Consider the following 25,549-nt stretch of genomic DNA (forward strand, 5'->3'; position numbering starts at 1 on the left):
CCTTTTTTCAGCACCATTTTTATATATGTATATAAACATGTTTCTGTATATATGTGGAGTATGTAGAAATAAATAGGTTCTTGTCTACCTTTACATGAGTAATAGGAAACTCATATGTTCTGGAACTTGATTTTTTTTCACTTAATATGTTTTGGCTGTATATATAGGTTTGTGTCATTCCTTTTCATAGCATAATGTATTAGTCTATTTTCACACTGCTATAAAGAACTACCTGAGACTGGGTAATTTATAAAGAAAAGAGGTTTAATTGACTCACATGATATGGCTTCGCTGTGTCCCCACCCAAATCTCATCATGAATTGTAGCTCCCATAATCCCCACATGCCATGGGAGGAACTGAGTGGGTGGTAATTGAATCATGGGGGCAGGTCTTTCCTGTGCTGTTCTTGAGATAATGAGTCTCATGAGATCTGGTGGGTTTTATAAATGGGAGTTCCCCTGCACACGCTGTCTTGCTTGCCGCCATGTAAGATGTGACTTTGCTTCCCATTCACCTTCCGCCATGATTGTGAGGCCTCCCCAGCCATGTGGAACTGTGAGCCAATTAAACCTCTTTCCTTTATAAATTATCCAGTCTCTGATATGTCTTTATTAGCAGCATGAGAAGAGACTAATATACTCACAGTTCCACATGGCTGGGGAGGCTTCAGGAAACTTACAATCATGGCAGAAGGCGAAGGGGAAGCAAGGCACTTCTTATTCTTACATGGTGGCAGGAGAGAGAGAGAGCCAAGGGGGAAGTGCCACACACTTTCAAACAACCAAACTCATGAGAACTCATTATCACGAGAACAGCAAGGGAGAAGTCTGCCCCCCACCAGGCCCCTCCCCCAACATGTGGGGATTACAATTTGAGATGAGATTTGGGTGGGGCACAGGGACAAATCATATCACATAATATTCCGTAGTGTGGAGATTGTACTATAGAATACATATATTTCTTTCTGATGAATGTTTAAATTGCTGCAGTGCAACTTTTTATCTAGAATAGATAAACTGAGAAATTGAATTGCCAGTTTATAATATATATTTATTTTTATGAATATATTGTTCTGAGTGGGGACAATAGCTCACGCCTGTGATCCCAGCACTTTGGGAGGCCGAGGCAGGCGGATCACCTGCGGTCAGGAGTTCAAGACCGCCTGGCCAACATGGTGAAACCCCATCTCTACTAAAAAAATTAGCTGGGCGTGGTGGTGGGTGCCTGTAATCCCAGCTACTTGGGAGGCTGAGGCAAGAGAATCACTTGAACGCAGGAGGCAGAGGTTGCAGTGAGCCAAGACTGCATCACTGCACACCAGCCTGGGCAAAAAGAGCGAGACTCTGTCTCAAAAAAAAAAAATATATATATATATGTACGTATATATACACATACACGTATATGTATGTATACACATACACGTATATGTACATATATGTGTGTGTATATACATATATATACACAGTTCTCCAAAAAAGCTGTACCAGTTTATACTCCCACCAGCAGTGGATAAAAGTACCTTTTCTCCTCAAGCACTGGATATTATAACAATATTATACAATCATACAAAAATATTGTGCAATTTTTTCCATTTTGATAGGATGCTGGTATCTATCTGGTTGGTTTAATTTGTAATTTCTTCAATATTTTTATATTTGCTCAATTTTAATTTTTAAAAAATGCCTATAATCTAATTTTTCTTTTTTTTTTTTTCCTTTTTTTTTTTTTTTTTTGGAGACAGAGTGTGGCTCCGTCACCCTGGCTGGAGTGCAGTGGCATGATCTTGGCTCACTCTGCCTTCTAGGCTCAAGCGATCCTCCTACCTTGCCTCCTGAGTAGCTGGGACTACCTGCCACCACACCTGGCTAATTTTTGGATTTTTGTTTGTTTGTTTGTGGGGCTTTTTTTTTTTTTTTTTTTTTTTGAGATGGAGTCTTGCTGTGTCACCCAGGACGGACTACAGTGGCGTGATTTTGGCTCACTGCAACCTCCACCTCCTGGGCTCAAGCAGTTCTCCTGCCTCAGCCTCCCAAGTAGCTGGGATTACAGGTGCCCACCACTACGCCCGGCTAATTTTTTTATTTTTAGTAGAGATGGGGTTTCACCATGTTGGCCAGGCTGGTCTTGAATTCTTGACCTCAAGTGATCTGCCCACCTCAGCCTCCCACAGTGCTGGGATTACAGGCGTGAGCCACCACGCCCACCTAATTTTTGTATTTTTAGTAGAGACTGGGTTTCGCCATGTTGCCCAGACTGGTCTCAAACTCCTGAGCTGAAGCGATCTGCTTGCCTCAGCCTCCCACAGTGCTGGGATTACAGGCGTGAGCCACCACGCCCACCTAATTTTTGTATTTTTAGTAGAGACTGGGTTTCGCCATGTTGCCCAGACTGGTCTCAAACTCCTGAGCTGAAGCGATCTGCCTGCCTCAGCCTCCCACAGTGCTGGGATCTCAGGGGTGAGTCACGGCCCCCAGCCTGTGTTATGTTCTTACTGGTTAAAGGGAGTTTTGATACACTTTGAATATTAAGCCTTTATTATACTTGTAAATATTCTTTATGGACTCTTATCTTTTTGTTCTCTTGTCTCAACTCTTATTTTGGTTTATTTTTTAAATTGTAATGGTTTTAAATGAACATTATCACAGATTTAACAGTCTTCTATGTGCTTTTCTTAATCACTTATCCCTATATATTGTATAATCCATCATTTCTCCACTGATATGAATTGGCAACTTTGTTAAATGAAAAATTCCATTTTATGTGGATTCTTTTTAGGATATTGTTTTGTTGATCTGTATCTTGATTACTGTGTATCATCACACTATATAGTAGGCTCTGTATTCACGATTGCAAAGTAAAATACATGTGTAAATTTGTGTCAATACTATCTGTTCAGTTTTGGTACCCAAATAATGCAAGCCTTATAAAAACCATTAAGGTAACTTACAGAGCATACACAAAGAATAGTTTATGTATAGAAAATAGTCTGTTCTTTCCATTTTGAGAGAACCAACTAAAGCCATTTAGACTTGGTGTCTTTTACTGGGGTAAACCTCTTTTTTTGTAAAAAATCATGGTTTGAACATTTTAATTTTCCTAAAAAATTTTATATTTCATCTGTTTTCACATTTACTAATTGAAAACACTTTTGATCAAATCGATTTATTATTTAAATGTGTTCAATGGTTTTGGTGTGGTTTTTCATTACATTTTGTGTCCATTAACTTGTGTTTTTATCTTAAATCTCTCCTACTTTCTTTGTATTTATTTTAGTCTTGAGCTAAAAATCTGGCTTTTTTGTTAGTCGTATATTTTAATGATGTTTTAATGAATGCATCTAGGGCTATGGGTTTTACTTTGAGTTCTGCTCTGATTACATTATTGTTTTAAATTTTTGGATATCTGTTTTTATTGTCTTTTTAATTCAAGGATTGAGATACAACTTTCTAAATTTGTATTGTTAATGTCTAATGTATTTATTTTGAGATGTTAGAGAATGTGGCCTCTTTTTTTTTTTTTTAATGTTTTTTAGTTTTGAATTGTGTTTTGTTTTTGTAATGTAAGTCATAGTCAGTTTGGGGGCAGTGCTCCAAGTTTGTAGAGAGTACATTTCTTGGTGACTACAAAGTTCTACATATACTGAGTAACTGTTGTGTTTTAAAAATACATATTGCCTTTTTTGTTGTCCTTTACTCAATCTGTGGGTTTCTGGAGAGGTATGTTAACATCTCTGGTCATGATTGTGGTGAATTTTATAACTCTGCTTTTACTTTAATCATTTGAAGCCACTTAGCATCACAGAGGTTCATGGCTATTATGCTGTATCTTCTTGATGTGTTTTTATTTACTTTTATTAAATATACAGTATCTTCACCTCGCAAATGCTTTTTTACTTGAATTCTAGTTTGCATACAGTAATAATGCCATATCTACATTTCTTTTGTTAGCCAAGACCTATTTTATTTTCCTGTTTATTTTAACCGTTGGTGTTTTAATTTTAGATTGTCTTCTATAACAGCATTAAGTGGATTTTTTAACTGACTCTGATAATGTCCTTTATTATTACCACTTTTAAATTATTCCTGCCATATTATTGACATTTTAATTACAAATTGTTATTGAACATAGGCTGGGTGCAGTGACGCACGCCTGTAATCCCAGCTACTCGGGAGACTGAGGCACAAGTATCACTTGAACTGGGAGGCAGAGGCTGCAGCAAGTGGAGATCGAGCCACTGCACTGCAGCCTGGGTGACAGTGAGACTGTCTCAAAAAAAAAAAAAAAAGTTATCAAATATAAACGAATTTAAAACTTTAGCCTTATGTAAAATACAAACACAGTGACAAAATCATTGGCTGCCTGGTGAAGGGTGTGTAGATTGCAGAGGGGTACAAGGAACCTTTTGGATGTGATGGTAATGTTCTATATCTTTAATGGAGTGGTAGCTTCACAGATAATACAACGGTGAAAACTCACTGGAATTGTATACCTGAAATGGAGGAAACTTACTATATGCAAATTATTCCTCAGAATTGATAAGGAAAAGCAATTAAAACATCTTATTTAGATGTTACCAGTAAGTCTTAGCAGATCTCTGCTCACCATTGCCTTATGTAGGTTTCCTCTTTGCCTTAGTTTTTTTTTTTTTTTCACCCGGGCTGGAGTACAGTGGTGCCGTTGGTTCACTGCAGCCTCCACAAGCTTCCACCTCTTGGGTTAAAGCGATTCTCCTGCCTCAGCCTCTTGAGTAGCTGGGGTTACAGGCATGCACCACCACACCCGACTAATTTTTTTATTTTTAGTAGAGACGGGGTTTCACCATGTTGGCCAAGCTGGTCTCGAACTCCTGATCTCAAGCTATCCGCCCGCCTCAGCCTCCTAAAGTGTTGAGATTACAGGCATGAGCCACCATACCCAGCTCTCTTTATTCTTGATGTTCTAAAATTTTACCTTTTTGTGTCTAGGTATAGGATGTTTTCCAGTATTTTTTAACATTTCCAATCTAGACACAAGCTAGTTATTTCTTTGAGAGTTCTTGCCCCACTTTTCCTGTGGACTTCCTATTAGATTTGTTTGTATTTCTGGTTCTCTCCCCAGTGTCTCAACAATTTTTCATATACTCCCTCTCTGTTAGCCCAGTGTCATAGAATACCTGACTTGATCTTTAGCTCACTGAATTTTTCTTCAGCTTGACCAGTTCTCCTGAGGTTAAGTTTTTGTCTTTAACAGCTTTATTGAGGTATAATTAACATACAATAAACTGCACATATTTGAAGTTTTGGTATGCACTCATGTATATGTGTGTGCATATGCTGTATTCATGAAACTGTCACTGTAATCAAGATAATGAACATTTATCACCCCAAACATTTCCTCTTGGCCCTTTGTAACCCATCTCTGTTCTTATCTCCCCAGGCTCCAAGCAAAAATCTGCTTTTTGACACTGTATTAAATACAGTCATGCCTTCTGAGAAATGTGCTTAGCTGTTTTCATTGATTTCATTGTTGTGCAGACATCATAAAGTGGACTTACACAAATCTAGATGGCGTAGCCCTCTAGACATATAGGCCATATGGTATAGACTGTTGCTCCTAGCTACAAACTTGTACAACATGTTACTGGATGAATACTGTAGCAATTGTAACACAATGGTAAGTATTTGTCTGTAAACATATCTCAACATAGAAAAGATACAGTAAAAATACCATGTAAACATAAAAAATGGTATACCTGTATAGGGCACTGACCTTGAATGGAGCTTGCAGGACTGCAGTTGCAGTGAGTGAGTGGTGAGTGAATGTGAAGGCCTAGAACATTACTGCACACTACTGTAGACTTTATAAACACTGTACACTTAGGCTACACTAAATTTATTAAAAATTGTTTAATTGAAATGGGGTCTTGCTATGTTGCCCAGACTGGTCTCGAACTCCTGGCTTCAAGCAGTCTTCCCACCTCAGCCTCCCAAAGCTATGGGATTGCAGATGTGAGCCTCCATACCCAGCGACTTTATATGCTTTTAATAACACGTAGCTTTTAAAGCACAAACATATTGTACAGCTGCACAAAAATATTTTCTTTATATCCTTATTCTATAACCTTTTTTCTGTTTAAAAGTTTTAACTTTTTAAACTTTTTTGTTAAAAACTAAGACACAAACATGCATATTAGCCTAGACCTACACAGAGTCAGGATCATCAGTATCACCGTCTTCCACCTTAATATCTTGCCCCACCGGAAGGTCTTCAGGGGCAGCAACACGCATGGGGCTGTCCTCTGTGATGACAATGTCTTCTTCTGGATACCTCCTGAAGGATTGCCTGAGGCTTTTTACAGTTAACTTTGTAAGTAGAAGGAGTACACTATAAAATAACAACAAAAAGTATAGCATAGTAAATATATAAACCCATAGCAGTTTATTATCGTTATTAAGTATTATGCATTGTACATAGTTGTTGCATACTAGACTTTTATGTGACTGGTAGGTTTGTTTATACCAGCATTGCTACAAACACGTGAGTAATGCATTGTGTTGCGACATCACTAGGCCATAGGAATTTTTCAGCTTTATTATGATCTTAATGGGACTATTGTTGTGTACGCAGTCTGTCGCTGACTGAAATGTTACGTGGTGTATCTCTGTATGTGGAATCATGTGGTATTTTTTTGTAGGGGGAGGGTCTGACTGTCATAGGAGATGACAGCTCCTGTGCATGTTATTGTCTCTTTTTTCTTTCTTTTTCTTTTCTTCTTTCTTTCTTTTTTTTTTTTTTTTTTTTTAAGATGGACTGTCACACTGTCGCCTTGGGCTGGAGTGCAGTGGCGCAATCTCAGCTCACTGCGACCTCTGCCTCCTGTGTTCAAGCAATTCTCTTGCCTCAGCCTCCCAAGTAGCTAGGATTACAGGTGCCCACTACCACGCCTGGCTCATTTTTTGTATTTTTAGTAGAGACTGGGTTTCACCATGTTGGCCAGGCTGGTCTCTAACTTCTGACCTCAGGTGATCCACCTGCCTCGGCCTCTCAAAGTACTGGGATTACAGGCGTGAGCCACTGCATCCCGCCTCTTTTTTCTTTAGCATAATTATTTTGAGATCCATCTATGTTTCCATGTGTATCCATAGTTCTTATTGCAGAATAGTATTGCATTGTATGGATATAGCCAAATTTATTAATTCATCTGTTGGTGGATATTTGGGTTTTTGCAGTTTTCAGTGATTATAAATAAAGTGTCTGAACATTCGCATTTCCCTACTGTGTGAACATGTGCTTTTATTTTTCTTGGGTAAATATCTAGGAGTAGATTGGCTGAATCTTTTGGTAGGTGTGCATGTTGCTAACTTTTCAAAAAATTGTCAAACTTTTTATTTTCTTTTTCTTTTTAAAAATAACAACAACAACAACAACAAAAACATTCCCACCAGCAGGATGTGAGAGTTTCAGTTGCTCCACTTCTGGGTCGTTACATGGTACGGTCAGTCTTTAAAATTTCTAGCGTTCTGATGGGTATGTAGTGGTAGCTCATTATAGTTTTGATTTCCCTTCCTTGGTGACTAATGATTTGGAACACCCTTTTTACGGGCTTATTTTTGCAATCCTTACATCTTGGTGAAGTTTTGGTTCAGATCTTTTGCCTGTTTCAAAAAATGTGTCTTGGACTGGGTGCGGTGACTGACACTTGTAACCCCAGCACTTTGGGAGGCCAGGGTGGGAGGATCACTTGAGCCCAGGAGTCTGAGAGCAGCGTGGACAACAGAGCAAGATCCCCTTCTTGGCTGGGGATGATGGTTCACGCCTGTAATCCTAGTACTTTGGGAGGCCAAGGCAGGAGGATCACTTGAAGTCAGGAGTTCAAGAACAGCCTGGCCAATATGGTGAAACCCCATCTCTAGTAAAATTACCAAAAAAAAATTTTTTTTTAAAGAAGACCCCCTTCTCTTCAAAAAAAAATTTTTTTTAATTAGCTGGGCACGGTGTTATGTGCCTGTAGTCTTAGCTACTGGGGAGGCTGGGGCAGGAGGATTGCTTGAGTCCAGGAGTTTGAGGCTGCGGGGAGCTATGATTATGCCACTGCACTCCAGCTTGGGCAGTGGAACGAGACCCTGTCTCTAAAATAAAGTAAGTAATATGTTTTGTTGTAAAAGTTGTTCATATAGTCTAGATAGGAGTGAGTCATTTATGTTTTGCAAATATTTTTTCCCAGTCTTTGGTTTGCTTTTTCATTTTTGTAACTGTCTGGGTTCTTCTTCAGTTTTGATTCTTCAGTTAAGCTTTTCTACTAAGTTTTTTATTTCAATAATCAGAATATGATATCTAATTTTTAAAAATTATCCTTCACCTTCTACTGTTTTAATTATGCTTATTTTTCTTTGTTCTATTTGCTGATACATCCCAGTGTTTTCAGGCATTGCTGTCTTTGTTGAGTTTGGTACTTTTCTTTATGGATTAGTTTTATTTTGAATGTGTGATAATTACTGGTTTTGTGCTCCTCTTCTGTGTGTTTAGACTTTCCTATTACAACATTCGGGGATGGAGGTAGCCTGTATAGCCAAGAGCAGCCTGGGTGTGGAGGCTCTCTGCTCCTATAACCTTTGACCAATCCATTCAGAACATGGCCCACTCTTCCAGCCCAAGCTCCCTGTTCCCACTTCAAGCAGATGCTGCTGCTACTGTTGCTAGTTGCTTGGCACCAGGGGCTCATGCATACTGAGAGAAGCAAAGCTGTGCTCACCTGACTGCTCCTGCTGTGGTACTCCATCTCATCACCTAGTCTTTGACCCAGAGCTCCCTCCTTCTCTCCATCTTTGGTGAGCCAACTACCTTATTTCTGGGTGGCCTTCTCTGATGTCCCTTTTCTTCCTCTTCCTGCTAGAGAGGATTATTTTTGTTTTTGTCCTAGCATCCACTATCTATAATTCATTGTTTACATATCTGTCATTTGTAATAACTGAACTCTTGTAGAGAAGCAGCAGATATTATTCACATGTGAATTTCTATCACCCTGAGTAACACAGAACACTTGAATGAGACATTTTTATTTAGAGAATGGGAGTTTTAATAGAAAAGACAATAGAGCCTGAGACTCCCTGGGAGAGCAGGCCAGGTGAGGTACCACATGGAGAGATACTGGTCTGTTTCTTTTACTGGTAGGTTAATCTTAGGCAGGTTATTTAATCTTGTTTAATCTTTTATATTACAATAATTTTAATTGTATAAAATGTGAGAATGTGTGTATACATACATATATGTGCATACATTTTATTAAAACAGTACATGTTCATTGGGTTTTTGTTTTTGTTTTTTGTTTTGTTTTGAGACAGAGTCTCACTCTGTCACCCAGGCTGGAGTGCAATGGCACAATCTTGGCTCACTGCAACCTCTGCCTCCCAGGCTGAAGCGATTCTCCCACCTCAGCCTCCCAAGTAGCTAGGACTACAGGTACATGCTACCACACCCAGCTAATTATTGTAATTTTAGTAGAGTCTGGTTTTCACCATGTTGACCAGGCTGGTCTTGAACTCCTGACCTCAGGTAATCCGCCTGCCTTGGCCTCTCAAAGTGCTGGGATTATAGGCATGAGCCACTGTGCCTGGCCAACAAATAGTTTTTTAAACAGTAGTGGGACAACTGGATCTTTCCATGCAGAACAATGAAGGTGGACCCCTACCTCAAACCGTATACAAAAATTAACTCAAAATGGATCAAAGACCCAAACTTGAGAGCTAATTTATAAAATTCTTAGAAGTTAACATAGATGCAAGTCTTTATGACCTTGGATTAGTCAGTGTTATTTTAGATACGCCACCAAAAGCACAAGCAACCAAAGAAAAAATAGATAAGTGGTTCTTCATCAAAATTATTAATAACTTTTTTGCTTAAATAACATTATTATGAAAGTAAAAGGATAACTTGTGGAATGGGAGAAAATAATTGCACATTATATATTTGGTAAGGAGCTTGTATCTATATATAAATAACTTTTAGAACTTAATAAAAAAGGCAAATAACCAAATCTAAAAATGAGAAAATGATCTGAATAGACAGTTCTCTGTAGAAAATATACAGATAACCAATGAGTTTATGAAAAAATGCCCAGCATCATTAGCCATTAGGGAAAATGCAAATTAAACCCACAAAGAGATACTACATTGTATCCACTAGGATAGCTGTATGAAAACACAGTAAAAGAAGTGTTAATGAGGTTGAGGAGGAATTGGATCCCTGCTGTAGGAGTGTAAAATGGTGAAACTGCTTTGGAAGACAGTCTACCGGTTACTCAAAAGGCTAGAGTTACCATATGACCTAGCAGTTTGACTCCCAGGTATATACCCAAGAGAAATGAAAGCATTTATTTACACAAAAACTTGTGCATGAATGTTTATAACATTATTCACAATGGCCAAAAGATATAAACAACTCACATGCACATCATCTGATTAATGAATCAATAAAATATTGTATATCCATATACAGTGGGATATTATTCAGCCATAAAAAGGAATGGAGTACTGATAATATGCTGTAGCATAAATGAACCTTGAAAACACCTTACATGGAAGAAGCCAGTGACAAAGGCCATGTATTACATGATTCCATTTCTAGGAAATGTCTAGAAAATAGATCTATATAAACAAAGTAGACTAATGATTGCCAGGAGCTGGGTGCAGGGAGGGAGAGGAATGGGAATGGGTATGGAGTTTTGGGAGGAGGTGTTGAAAATATTTTAAAATTTATTGTGGTGATGTTTATACAACTCTGAATATAAAATGTAAACTTCACACTTTACATATGTGAATGGTATGCAAATAATATTGTTAAAAATCAGTATTGTTTTTAAAAATTCAAATATACAAAAGATTATAAACTTGCACCTGTTCATATAATGGATTTTTTAGAAATTATACATGTCTCTGCTTTAAAATGTTTTAAACTATAAACAGAATGCTAGTTTATTTACCAAATGGAAATGGTTGCTAGTCATCAGAATTTTCTGAGAGGCCCAATCTTTCTAGCATCTAGGTCCCTGAAGATAACTAGAAAATGTGCAGAGGTTGGGAGTAAGATCACAGGGTCTAGTCATGTGTTAAGGGGGCATATTTCCAGGCCCTCATGAAGCCCAGTGACTTTTCCCTGTGTCCAGATTATGTGTGCTGGTGTTGCATAATAAAGAATTTGTTGGCTGGATGCAGTGGCTCACGCCTGTAATCCCAGCACTTTGGAAGGCCGAGGCAGGCAGATCACCTGAGGTCGGGAGTTTGAGACCAGCCTGACGAACATGGAGAAACCCCATCTCTACTAAAAATACAAAATTAGCCAGGTGTGGTGGCACATGTTTGTAATCCCAGCTACTCAGGAGGCTGAGGCAGGAGAATCACTTGAACCCAGGAGGCGGAGGTTGTGGTGAGCTGAGATCGCGCCATTGCACTCCAGCCTAGGCAACAAGAGAGAAACTCCATCTCCCCAAAAAAAAGTGTCAGTTGAGTGTGGTGGCACACAACTGTAGTCCCAACTTCTCAGGAAGCTGAGACAGGAGAATCACTTGAGCCGCGGATTTTGAGGATGCAGTGAGCTGTGATTGCACCACTGTACTCCAGCCTGGGTGACAGAGAAAGACCCTGTCTCAAAAAAAAATTTTTTTTTTGTTTGGTGTTTTTTCCGGGTTCCTGGCACAGAGCTTCTAAAGACCCTGGAATTTGAGTAGTAGGAGTGTCTTTATTATGCTAATGAAGTGACTGGCAGTGGGTCCCTAGATAGCTTCAAGATGGAGCGTGGTCCCCCAGAAAGACCAAGCCAACTCCCAGTATGGTTGGGACTTTCAGCTAGCCAGACCTCCAAGGAAGGCAGGAAAGAGGGCTGGAGACTGAGCTCTATTGTGTGGCCTGTGGTTTAGTCAATCATACCTACATAATGAAACCCCAGTAAAAACTCTGGACACTGAAGTTCAGTGGAGCTGCCAGGTTGGGAAACACATGTGCTGGGAGGGAGATAGCCCTGATTCCTCAAGGAGAGGACACAGAAGCTGCATTGCCTCCCAGACCCCATTCTATGTGTATCCTTTATAATAAAACTGAAATCCTAAGTTGAGCACTTACTTTCCTGAGCTCTGTGAGTCATTCTAGTGAACAAACTTGAGAGTGCAGTGGAAACCTCCTGTATTAGTTACTAGTTGGTCAGAAGTGTGGGTAGTAGGAGGACCTCTGCAGTGGCATTTCTATGGAGGACTGAGCCCATAGCGTGGGGTAGTTGGTGCCAGAATTGAATTGTATGCCCAGTGTGGTTGAGGCAGAAGAGCTGGACAGGGCCCGTTTCTCCTTCCCCTGGATGACATGGTGGTAAGCCTTGCTAGGTTTCTTGCCCGTCTGATTGTTTTCTTGTTTTTGTTTTTTTGAGAAGGGGTCTCTCTCTGTCACCCAGGTCGGAGTGCAGTGGTGCAGTCTCAGCTCACTGCAGCCTCTGCCTCCTGGGTTCAAGCAATTCTCCCATCTCAGCCTCTCAAGTAGCTGGAATTACAGGAGTGCACCACCACGCCTGGCTATTTTTTGCATTTTTAGTAGAGACAGGGTTTCACCATATTGGCCAGGCTGGTCTCGAACTCCTGACCTCAGGTGATCTGCCTGCCTCGGCCTCCAAAAGTGTTGGGATTATAGGTGTGAGCCACCACGCCCAGCCTTGGTTTTTTCTTTTGTAGAGTCCACATGAATCAAACCTCATTTGTCAAAACATTTTTTGAGAGTAAAATGCAATTGATTAGGTACCTAATATCTGGGTACCTGAGGGTAACTAGAATGATACGCTTCCATAAAGTCTAGTTGCATTATCATTCCAAAATGTTTCTAGTTTGTTCTTGCTTTTTTCCCCCCCTTAGGAGTTTTGTTTTTATGTTGTCAAATCTCTTGACCTTTATTTTCCTTTCTATCATGTGAATAAAGATAGATATTATCTTTACTACTTTTTTTCAGATGGGGGTAGAAATTAGGACACTTGTCCAAAGTCACAGGAAAGAGGTCAGACCAGGATTTGAGCCCTGTTGGATTCTCTAGGACAGCCCATGTGTATAACCACTTTGCTGCACTGCCTCCAGGTGGATCTCTGTCTCACACCCACTTTCCCCCTTATCAAAAGTATGAGGAGAGAGAGAAGGAACAAAAATGAAGAGGGGTGCTGGGTGCAGTGGCTCATGCCTGTAATCCCAGCACTTTGGGAGGCCAAGCTGGGTGGATCACTTGAGGTCAGGAATTTGAGACCAGCCTGGCCATGGCCAACATGGTAAAACCCCGTCTCTACTTAAAATATAAAAATTAGCCAGGAGTGGTGGTAGGCGCCTGTAAATCCCAGCTACTTGGGAGGCTGAAGCAGGAGAATCACTTGAACCCGGGAGGCGGAGGTCACAGTGAGCCAAGATTGTACCATTGCACTCCATCCTGGGCAACAAGAGTAAAATCCATCTCAAATAAATAAAATACTGATGTTTATTCATTATTTAAGTCCATGTTAGTTTCTTTTTTTTTTTTTTTTTTTTTTTTTTTTTTTTTGAGTTGGAGTCTCACTCTGTCGCTCAGGCTGGAGTGCAGTGGTGTAATTTTTAGTGCACTGCAACCTCTGCCTTCCAGACTCAAGTGATTGTCCCGCCTCAGCCTCCCAAGTAGCTGGGACTACAGGCATGCGCCACCATGTCTGGCTGATTTTTTGTATTTTTAGTAGAGATGGGGTTTCACCATGTTGGCCAGGCTGGTCTTGAACTCCTGACCTCAACTGATCTGCCCGCCTTGGCCTCCCAAAGTGCTGGGATTACAGGCGTGAGCCACTGCGCCTGGCCCATGTTAGTTTCTTTAGTTGGGTAAAAAGGAAATTTCTTGAAAGATTTTAAACTAGCTAGGGAACGTTAGTAATATGATAGGTACTATTTAGGCTGTATTTGCTGTTTTCTGCTTACATCAAGTACCACTGAGGCAGGCATGGCATATTAAACAGGTTCCATGAACACTATCCATGACTAAGTCAGGACGCCACCATTTAGAGCCCCATCAGCAAACTACATCTGAGTAACTAATTTAACTGCCATTTTACACCTGGGTGAGAGCAGCAATTTACAACTTCTGTTTTTATTTTCTGATGTTTTTTCTTTTAGGGGGAAGAGGTGGTTGATAAAGCATCATATTTATATGTGAGACTGACTAGTTTAAGTTTTTAAAAATTAGATTTGGTTCTTGGCAGAAGGATCTTGTTCAAGTAAGGAAAACTCACTTCCGTGCTGGAAATAACTTATTTACTTGTTTCTAATGGCCACTAGTATATGGCATCAGATTTGGGACATAGCTGTTAATTTGTGTATATATTGTATGAATGTAATTCTTTATACTAATTATTTTCATTGTGTAATAATTCCTTAGAAAGCAGATTTGGATACAGTTTGTTCATATCTGCTGTATATTTATTTGCTTTTTAACTATTTTGTAAATTTAATTTACATTATTTTCCTAGAAATTTAAAATCAAAATGTTCAAAACAGTATTGTAATAAGAATATTTTAAGGTGACTTAAAAACACTGCTAAATAATTAAACTCTTAGCAATTTTGTTTCAGACATCTCCACTTTAATGTCAGCTGCATGGGTCCACAAACTACTGTGGCCCCAATCTGCCTATTTTTGTAAGCAAAACCTTATTGGAATACAGCCACACTCATTACATTTATGTTTCTGTCAGCCCTGGTGTAGAGGATTTTATCCCTTCGTTCCTGCAGACACCTAGATCTCAAAGAATTTCTCTTCTGTATCTTATTAAACTGGCCTGTGGGCTTTCTGTGTGTTTCATTTCCCTCTATAGCAAACTGATTACTTCTTTGAGATTGGTCTTTTCTTTTTCTGCAACAGGATCGCAGTATGTGGTAGGGAAGTGATGCTGTCTGAAGGTGACATCCTGTTCTCCTCTCTTCTGTCCTCTCGATCCTTATTTTGGCCACCTGGTAATTGGGGGGGAGGGTAGAATGCTAGTCTAAATTATAACGTGAAATTGCTTTAACTATTTCCCTTTGCTTGAAAAAGGGGGTTGGGGGTGATTCCTACCTTGCAGTTGAGAAATAAAAGTTGTCTAGCTTTCAGCACAATCTGTTTTGGGGTCATGGGATCTTTTGAGAACCAGAAGAAAGTTGTGGAGCCACTCCCCGGGGGGAAAATATATTCAGAAATATATTATTACAGAAATGAATCTTTGATCAGTTTTTAAACCTTGAAATACAAGTGACTTTACCAATGTATTCTAATATACTTGTCGGCAGCCACTTCTGATGTTAGAACTTTGAATATAGACATTTGAGAAAAATAATTGATTTTAAGTGTTCCCAAAGTAAATCACTGGTTCAGGATAGATCTATCTTAGTGTTCCCAAATTGTGAAAGGAAAGAGATTAAGCCCTTAATGTTGAAACGTGTGTCTCCCAAATCTTGCTTTGTGCTTAGCAGTAGAGCTATGAAATTCCATTGATCAGAGGGCTTGTTTCTGACCTTGTCCTTTTTTCACTTTTGCACGAGCCCTGCCATTTGACCAGTGTGTCCTAAACTTTATTCATTGAGTGCTATCTTCATGAGTTGGCCTTATCTGCACATTTCCTGATATTCTTTCAATGAACTCAGTTTTTAAAATATATATATTTTTAATTTTTTAAATATGGAACGACTCGCAGATTTGCATGTCATCCTTGCACAAGGGCTGTGCTAATCTTCTCTGTATCATTCCACTGTTAGTATATGTGCTGCCGAAGTGAGCACCTAATTTTTTGTAAAGACAAAGTGTTTCCCGGGCTAGTCCCAACTCCTGGGCTCAGGCGATCCTCCCATCGCAGTGCTGGGATTACAGGTGTAAGCCATTAACTCACTTTTTAAAACTTAAATTTAAGCAAATAATTACTGTCTGTGAAATATGCGTTTCATGTACTAATTCTTTTATATTCGCCACTGAAAGGAACATGTAAATATTGGGGGTTTTGTTTACCTAAAACCATCTTTTATCTTTCTAGAGGGCATCAAGTTCATTTTGGGAAACATTCCCCTATGTGCTGGAATTTTAAAGCTTTGATTTTGAACCAGAGTATGAATGGTGGAAGCTGCTTTAACTTGGAAATACCAGAGGAAAGGAGGGGTCATGGGATGGGTGGGTGCTGCCTGCTGAAATATCCCTTGCTTGGGCAAATTTATGTGTCCTGAATATGAGGATATTTGGCTATGTGCATGGCAAAGCTTGGGATCATACCCTTGCAAGAACAGTTGGTTTGTTTTTTAACCTGGCCAAACATGCATACACACACACACACGCATGCACATTTCATAAGTTTTATTTTCTTTTACAGGTTTGATCTTGCTCTTCTACCTAGTTTTTTATGGGTTCCTGGCTGCACTCTTCTCATTCACGATGTGGGTTATGCTTCAGACTCTCAACGATGAGGTTCCAAAATACCGTGACCAGATTCCTAGCCCAGGTAATTATCTTGCAGTTATGACTTTGTTTTTTTTTGTTTTTGTTTTTGTTTTTTTGAGACAGAGTTTCGCTCTTGTTGCCCAGGCTGGAATGCAGTGGCATGATCTTGGCTCACTGCAACCTCTGCCTCCCAGGTTGAAGTGATTCTCCTGCCTCCTCAGCCTCCTAAATAGCTGGGATTACAGGCATGCGCCACCACGCCCAGCTAATTTTGTGTTTTTAGTAGAGACAGGGTTTTTCCATGTTGGTCAGGCTGGTCTCGAACTCCCGACCTCAGGTGATCTGCCCCGCCTTGGCCTCCCAAAGTGCTGGGATTACAGGCGTGAGCCACTGTGCCTGGCAGTGGTTACGGCTTTTAACAAAATTGAGTTATAGTTTATCTTCACCATAAATCTGTTTTATATAGCAGATAGAAGATAGCTAAACCTTGGAGTTGAGTAATGTGAAGGTTTTAATTTTTGTTGTTGTTGTTTAATATTTACGTACGATTTAAAGACCTTCACATTTATATACTGATAAATCCTGAGAGTTTGAGTGGGTTTGTTTTGTTTGTTTCTGTTTCTTTTTTTTTTGTCAGAAGTAAACAGAAATGAATATTGAGAATTCTAGTAAAAGCCAAGTTTGAAGAATATAGTTATAGTTATGAGTGACTTATGAGTATCGTAGAGCAGTTTTACTTTGCCTTGAGTAATTAAGGTATATATTTTGGCACTAGCTTGGGTTAGAGCTTTGGGCTTGTAAAATACATACTTTGTGGTTCTAAATGGTTAGTTATGAAATTGATAAGATGTTAAATAATAATACCTCATAGAGAACAAAATGAATATACTCTTCATATGTTTAATTCTTCTTGATTTTCTTCTGGAAAAAAAATTCATTATACAGGAGAATGTATGCAGTAAAAAACTGAAACATTTAAACCACATTTCTTCTACCTCCTGATTTTATTCTTTTTAAACAGTCTTTTTTTTTTTTTTTTGAGACAGAGCTTTGCTCTTGTTGCCTAGGCTGGAGTGCAGTGGTGTGATCTCGGCTCACTACAACCTCTGCCTCCCGGGTTCAAGTGATTCTCCTGCCTCAGCCTCCAAAGTAGCTGGGATTACAAGCATGTGTCACCACGCCCAGCTAATTTTTTGTATTTTTAGTAGAGACGGAGTTTCACCACGTTGGCCAGGCTGGTCTCAAACTCCTGACCTCAGGTGATCCACCCACCTCAGCCTCCCAAAGTGCTGGGATTACAGGGGTGAGCCACCACACCTGGCCTAAACAGTCTTTGAATGCCAGCTCTCCCTTGGTGACTGGACATGACCCTTTTCCTCAGATGCTAATAATTCTTAGAAAAGTAAGAAACAGTAATTTGCAGAACTTCAGTGTGTATAATTCCAAAGACTGTAAACTAACTGCTAGAGATGACAGAGAAGGGAAGGTTCTACCTAGAGAAGAAAGTTCAGTCCTAGAGGAGTGGGATTTAGAGGGCAGGAGAGTGGGGAATCAGGCCAGGAAGGTGGGAGTCTAGCAGGTTTCTCTCTAGAGCAGTGGTTTTCAACCACTGGGTCATATGGCAGCGTCTGGAAATATTTTTGGTTGTTACAGCTAGAGAGGTGGTACTGTGAATAGAGGCCAGGGTTGTTGCTAAACATCCTGCAGTGCATAGGGCGACCCCCACAACAAAGAATTATTCAGCCCAAAAATGCCAATAATGCCGAGATGGAAGCACCCTTATCTAGATCCTTGCTCACTGTATAGACTTCTGAGCTATATCACCAGCCAAACTGAACTAATTGTCTCAACCATTTTTTTCCTAGAACAATTTTTTTCTAATGATTTCTTTTGTTTACAGCTAATCTTAGTCTAAATGTCTTGAATAACTCTTTTAAAACTCTTAGTGTATTGGAGCCAAGTGTCAGAGATTAGCTCCATGCTACTTTTCCTTCATCTCTCATTGTAGGACTGTTTTTTTCCTACCTTAGACTAATTCTAAGATTATTCTTTACTTGCTGTTTAAGTGATGTGACTTACCATTGAACATAGTCTGATCTATTCAAAAACACTGAACTCTGTTTATAATTGCATGAAATATATAAGCATATGTTAAATATTTTTAAGTACACAGTTTTAAACTGAGTTTCTTAAAATTATTTGTCGATTATTTTAGTACTTAAAGTATTATTAGTTTAAATATACATGCATACACATGTACATATAATACATATATATTATATATGGGATATATTAAACATTTCCTTATGTATTTATGTGTTGTATATTATATACATATAATATGTATTACATGTACATGTGTGATATATTAAATATGGGAATGTTTGAAGACTAGAGAAAATTTTAGGATTGTTTTAAAGCCTATGTGCAAGGTTGAATTAATCTAGAGCTAATGCTTTTTTTTTTTTTTTTGAGACAAAGTCTCGCTCTGTCACCCAGGCTGGAGGGCAATGGCACGATCTCGGCTCACTGCAACCTCTGTCTCCCGGGTTCAAGCGGTTCTCCTGCCTCAGTCTCCCAAGTAACTGGGACTACAGGCATGCGCCACCACACCCACCTAATTTTTGTATTTTTAGAAGAAATGGGGTTTCACTATATTGGCCAGGCTGGTCTCGACCTCCTGACCTCAAGTGATCCGCCAGCCTCGGCCTCCCAAAGTGCCAGGATTACGGGTGTGAACCACTGCACCCAGCTGATCTAATGCTTTTTAAATAAGGAAAACTTATATTAAAGTTGGAAGCCTGATTGCTTGCCTTTTCTTCATTAGTAAGCTTAAGCAACATGGTCTGTATTACATGGGTGTCAGCTTCTGATAGGAAATTGTTGGTGGTTATACTCCAAATTCAGTATGTGAAAACCACATTTTAATTACAGAGCAATATCTGCTATTGAAGGAAGAATATTTGCCATAAGGTTTAAAATGCATAGACCTTTTTCATTGAAAAGGAGTTAGCTGTCTTATGAATGTTTCCATACAATTTAAATGACAAAAGTACTTAGGCTTTGATTTGCTAAAATTTTTTTCCTTGTATTAATGGCACATTGACAAAACCTAAAAATGTTACTTGATTTTTTAAAAATGCATATAGAAATTTCAAAGTAAAATTGCATCTTTTAAAAAGGAAGATTATAATTAACTGTAGATAATCAAATTTAAGGACAGTTTCTAATTGGTAATGTCTGAGATGGTTTTGAAGGTTTGAATTATTTTTAATTTTAGATGTCTACGCCTTCATAATTAGAATTGGGAAGTTCTTGATAGTTTCAGCATACTATCAACACAATTTTCCATGTAATTTGCTGAGATCTGCTTTTTAGAGATAAGAGTAAGGAAAAGAAGAGAAGGACATTTGATAATCTCTCCCTTTTATCTCTTTATAGGACTTATGGTTTTTCCAAAACCAGTGACTGCATTGGAATATACATTCAGTAGGTCTGATCCAACTTCGTATGCAGGGTACATTGAAGACCTTAAGAAGTTTCTAAAACGTGAGTATGTTTTCTTAGAGTAAGGTCAGAGATTTTAGTTATAGAAATTAGTACCAAATTGTGGGCCAGGCGCGGTGGGATCACGCCTGTAATCCCAGCACTTTGGGAGGCCAAGGCGGGCAGATCACCTGAGGTTAGGAGTCCAAGACCAGCCTGGCCAACATGGTGAAACCCCATCTCTACCAAAAATATAAAATTAGCTGGGCATGGTAGCACGCGCCTGTAATTCCAGCTACTCGGGAGGCTGAGGCAGAAGAATCGCTTGAACCTGGGAGGCAAAGGTTGCAGTGAGCCAAGTTTGCACCATTGCACTCCAGCCTGGGCAACAAGAGCGAAACTCCATCTCAAAAAAAAAAAAAAGTCCCAAGTTGTAATTACATTTAGAGACATCATTCTTAGAATGTGTATTATCTTCTATTTCCTTCTGTTAAACAGACAACTGAGCAAGTGCATTTTATAATTACTTGTGAGACTATTCTAACTATAGAAAGACACAGGGGCTTACTCGTGGGCAGTAGATTTGATTTTTCTGTCTTATAATAAGGACACTAAGTTTCTTGAAATGTAACATTTATTCTGCATTAAAACTAAATATTTTAATTAATAGAGCAAATCTATATTGTATGAAATAGTGTCTCTGAGGATTTGGATTTTTTTTTTTTGCCATTTTATTTTATTATTTTTTTTTGTAGCTGATATACATTTATGTTGAATTTGAAATAGGTCAGTATAGTTACTGAGAAGGAAGAATCTTTTCTCTTTTTTTGTGCCAGGCATTCTTTTTTTTTTTTTTTTTTTTTTTTTAATTTAAGTTCTAGGGTACATGTGCACAACGTGCAGGTTTCCAATGCAGTGCTTGCTTGGGGGAGGGGAAATTATGTTTATTATTTTAAAGTTATGTCTGTATCTGATTTTTAATACATCCGTTTTTCAAAGTTACCAGTTTGTAACGCTCTTTGATAGTGTAGGTTGTCATAACACTGTGTCTTCATACCTCTGCAATTCTGATTTTATACTCACTTAATGTCTCTCTTCCCCACAAAACCGTAAGCTCCATGAGGGCAGCAGCAGTGCCTTTTTACATCCTCTCCATTGTATCACCAAGCATGCAGAAGACATTCAGATAATGCTTTAGCCATGGCTGGTACCGCCACCTAATGGTGACAGAAGAGATAGAGCTATAATCCAGTTTGTATGATTATTGAAATCCAGTAACTTTAGAGCACTAGTTAGCTGTTAAAAGGCAAAGGGGCAAACTTAACATTCTTTCCCGAAAGTTATCTGGTAATTGACATTGCTGTTTTTGTCTTTGAAGAACATTTTCCAAAGGTTAATATATTCCTGGTTGTTTTTAATACCTTTTTTGGCTGATCTAGCACACATGTATGTTTCCTTTTTAGCATATACTTTAGAAGAACAGAAGAACCTCACAGTCTGTCCTGATGGAGCACTTTTTGAACAGAAGGGTCCAGTTTATGTTGCATGTCAGTTTCCTGTTTCATTACTTCAAGCATGCAGTGGTATGAATGATCCTGATTTTGGCTATTCTCAAGGAAACCCTTGTATTCTTGTGAAAATGAACAGAGTACGTACATATTTTACCTCTGCTGCTGCTTTTTTCAAATATTCTCTTTTAAGGAGGCAACGATTTTTAGATTGTTGTGGTTGGGTTAACGCCTTCCTTATTAAAAGTTATCATTTGGGGGGTAGCTTGCTTTAAAGGCTAGCAGTAATGTTTATTGATCACTGGAAGAAAGTTTATATGGCAAAAAAAAAAGAGAGGTTCATAGATTAATCATGGAGTAAGGAGTTAAAGTAACTTAAACTTTTCTTCTTTGGAAATACCTACATGCATTTCAGCACAGATTAACGCTCCAAGGGGCAACTGTTCTTCTTGTCATACCCAAAGCAGAGACTTGTTAGGGTGCAGTGCTCATCTGTGAATCCTGTGTTGTAAAATAATTTAAAATTCCATAGACTCCATAAAGTTTAAACTTATTTAACTTTCGAAATAGTAGCAAAGCATAGTTTTATAGTATCAGTATATGTATATGTAATTAAATAACGGAAATACAAATAAAATCCCATTCTAACGAGTTCAGTGGGATGTTGCAGTTGTATCCAAAGTAGCAGCATTTTGCTGTTTTACAGAAGGGTGCCTAAATTGTATAGTAATGAGCAAAAGAAGAAGCTGATGTTCTCTGTGTGACAGGAATAATGAATTAGGGTCATTGTGCAAAGGAAGATGTTACGGCTTTTCTTGAGTCATGAAGTGATCCCTAGCCCCTGTGCCTTGCTGCTCTGTAAATGTACTTCAGAGTTGTATTCTGATGCACTTACTGTTGAGGCCTGCAAGGTCTCCCTTGAAGAGTGAAGTCATTCCTGGTCATTTAAAACAGGTGTAGACTTCTCAAAATCATGAGTTTATGAACCACTAAAGTCATCATTGGTGAGCAAATTACCACCATCCCTAATAAAAGTAAAATTTGGATCTTTTGAAGTTGACACTGCTAAATAAGGAGCTTCCCTGTAGGGAGAACCAGCTAGGTCCTGAGGTGCCCAGACTGACACCCCTCCAACCTCTGCTTCATCCCTTTGGGAGGCCTTGGACAACTGACAGCTTCCAGATTGTCCCATAGCATTCTAGGTGCTCAGTAAATGATTAGTGGGATGTTTCAACCAGACTTTATTCAGAATTAAGAATTGAAGTAAGCTGAAAGTAATGTGAAACTAGATGATCTAGTTTATAAAATGAATTAAGTTTGTTTTAACAGAGATGCCTTTTGTAATCCCAGTCTACTAGAAGTATCCTCACGACATCTAGATTGCTGAACATTTGTTCCCAGTAGAAAGCCAGGAGAGGATCAACCTTCTGGGTTTGTTTTCTTTCTCAAGATGGTCTCCTTGAATGATAATGGCCTGTGACCATGCTTGCTGATGACTCAGGGCATGGCTTTGTCAGGACAGCATCAGACACACAGGAGTCAGTGATGAAACGAGCTTACGTAGTGTAGCAGGAGGTTTCATACCAGTATAGTTCCCAGTTAGGACGCAACAATACTTGTCTTTTGAGAGGAATATTTAGATTTTACGTGCATTCACATGGAAACTGTATAAATTCAGAATGCCAAAAAATTATCTCACAAAATGTATAAATATGTTAGGATTCAGTTCTGTCAGCTACATACATGAAAGGAGTCTTAAAATAGGGCTCTCCCAGTGCGTGCCTTTTCGGGAGCAGATGGGTTGTGAGATACAGTGAGGCTCAGTGGGGCCCTCATGGAAACATGGAGAGTGTGACCTAATGTAGTTTTGTGAAGAACAGTTAATTATTATGCTTCTGCAGTTCTTATTATATACATTAAATTATTTGTTCATATACATATTAATAATTAGATTTAAGGGTTTCTGTCTGTTTCATATTTTAAGGGTAGCAAAGGATACTTTTGTTTCAGTTAATTCTTTGGTAATTTATTTATTTTCTAAATTGCCCCAGTACAGTAATAAGATATCTGATTGCTGAAGTTATTTTATTTAAAAGTTCATTTTAATACCCTTAAATAAGATTAAAGTAAAAGGCAGATGTAACTCACTGGGTTAATATACAGAGTTGGTGTTAATCTCAAAGTCTTCACCCTTGTTCCCAGCAACAGAGGGAGGAAGTTCCATTGCACACTTACGTGAAGTTTAAATTTATCACTATTTCTTAACCTTAGATAATTGGATTAAAGCCTGAAGGAGTGCCAAGGATAGATTGTGTTTCGAAGGTTAGTATTCAAAAAGTAACTCCTGTTAAATCTTTGTTGTTTCTTAAAATACGTTAAAAGTCTAATGATTTAGTCATCTTTTTTTCTTTCCTGTCATATTTTAAAGTCCTTTGTAGTGCCTTAGAATAAAATTCCACCAACCTTTTTGAGAGTAGTCTTTCTCTTCCTTAATGATAATTCAGAAAGACATTTTCCATGTGTATTTGATTTTGCACACATTGCCTTTATTTTCACATATACCGTATTTCATCAATTCTAAGATTCACTTTTTTTCTGCCAGCTCAGTAACGCTGAAATTGGGATTACCCTTATAATTGATGGTGTCTTAATACTGTATCATGACATTTTTCTCTTTCTTAATAGTTAGTTGGCGTGCTAGTCAGTGCTATCTGAGATTTAATGAAATATGGTGCATTTTCCTTAAGGTAGAAGCATTATTTATCTCCCCTATCCCTACTTAATTTTTTTTCCAGAATACTGTGCAGTTTTCATCTCATAACTTTCTTTTGTTTTCTCTCCATGCTGCAAATGCCACTAAGACAAATAATGTAAAAGATGGGTAAGAGTTCTGAGGAGACATTAAGTTCTAAATTTATCACTGTGCTAAATATTAACATTTCAACTCTGATTGTATAGCAGAAATATTTTACTTAAAATGTTACATTGAAATCACTTTTAAAGTTGTGAAAAAAAATTCTTTTTACCGTTAATGGACTTCTTATTTGGCCAGAAACTTCTTGCTCAGTGGTCCTCAAACTTGATCACTCATCAGAATCACGTTGGCTTGTTGGGTTCCATTCCCATAGTTTCTGACTCAGTAGGTCTGAGATAGGGCCCAAAATTTGCATTTTTTTCTTTTTTTTCTTTTTTTTTTTTTTCCTTTTAGACGGAGTCTCGCTCTGTCGCCCATACTTGGAGTGCAGTGGCACGATCTCAGCTCACTGCAAGCTCCGCCTCCCGGGTTCATGCCATTCTCCTGCCTCAGCCTCCCGAGTAGCTGGGACTACAGGTGCCCGCCACAGCGCCCGGCTAATTTTTTTTTTTTTTTTTTAGTAGAGACAGGGTTTCACCATGTTAGCCAGGATGGTCTTGATCTCCTGACCTCGTGATCTGCCCGCCTCGGCCTCCCAAAGTGCTGGGATTACAGGCGTGAGCCACCACACCCAGCTGAGCTTTTCTTGATAAATTCTTCTAAAAATCTAGTGGGCAGCATATACTGTCAGCTCTCAAGTCAGAACATTATAGCTACAAGATACATTTAGAAAAAATGTTGGGTAACCCTTTATGATCCTCAGGGCTTGCTCACAAAGCTTTCTGGTAGAAAGTTCTTGGGGCTTGGGTGCTAGGCTTCAGCTGGGTAGAAGTGCTAATTTCATGACAGTGCGCCTGTATACAGGAGCCTGTGAGCAGGCTGCATAGATAAGCTTGGATGGAGTGCTGGGTCTACAAAGCCAATACCACCTAAAGGGAAAACACATTCAAGCCAGAAGTGCAAAAGCTTTAAATTGTGTAAACCTTTGGTCAGTATAAACAATTCCATATACCTCTTCCTTTTTTTTTTTTTTTTTTTTTTTTTTGAGACGGAGTCTCTCTCTGTTGCCCAGGCTGGAGTGCAGTGGCGCGATGGCTCACTGCAACCTTTGCCTCCCGGGTTCAAGCGATTCTCCTGCCTCAGCCTCCCGAGTAGCTGGAACTACAGGCACGCACTATCACACCCGGCTAATTTTTTGTATTTTAGTAGAGATGGGGTTTTACTATGTTGGCCAGGATGGTCTCGATCCCCTGACCTCGTGATTCGTCTGCCTCAGCCTCCCAAAGTAT

General features: G+C 38.9%; 1 protein-coding gene and 1 non-coding gene across 3 annotated transcripts in view; one reads left to right on the forward strand and one right to left on the reverse strand.

The window, feature by feature from the left end:
- The window catches only part of ATP1B3 (ATPase Na+/K+ transporting subunit beta 3), a 44,257-nt gene that overhangs the window by 10,372 nt on the left and 8,336 nt on the right, over positions 1 to 25,549 (forward strand). For both annotated transcript variants that reach the window (XM_002814122.6, XM_063722242.1), the window contains exons 2-5: positions 16,345 to 16,473; positions 19,854 to 19,961; positions 21,362 to 21,546; positions 23,678 to 23,728. In XM_002814122.6, coding sequence (XP_002814168.1) covers positions 16,345 to 16,473; positions 19,854 to 19,961; positions 21,362 to 21,546; positions 23,678 to 23,728 — 473 coding nt within the window. The remainder of the gene's footprint in view (positions 1 to 16,344; positions 16,474 to 19,853; positions 19,962 to 21,361; positions 21,547 to 23,677; positions 23,729 to 25,549) is intronic.
- On the reverse strand, positions 15,660 to 15,766 carry LOC112132801 (U6 spliceosomal RNA). Its single transcript, XR_002914523.1, has one exon. It is a non-coding gene; the product is annotated as a U6 spliceosomal RNA (small nuclear RNA).

Source organism: Pongo abelii, chromosome 2, assembly GCF_028885655.2.
Source record: "Pongo abelii isolate AG06213 chromosome 2, NHGRI_mPonAbe1-v2.0_pri, whole genome shotgun sequence".
Lineage (NCBI taxonomy): Eukaryota > Metazoa > Chordata > Mammalia > Primates > Hominidae > Pongo > Pongo abelii.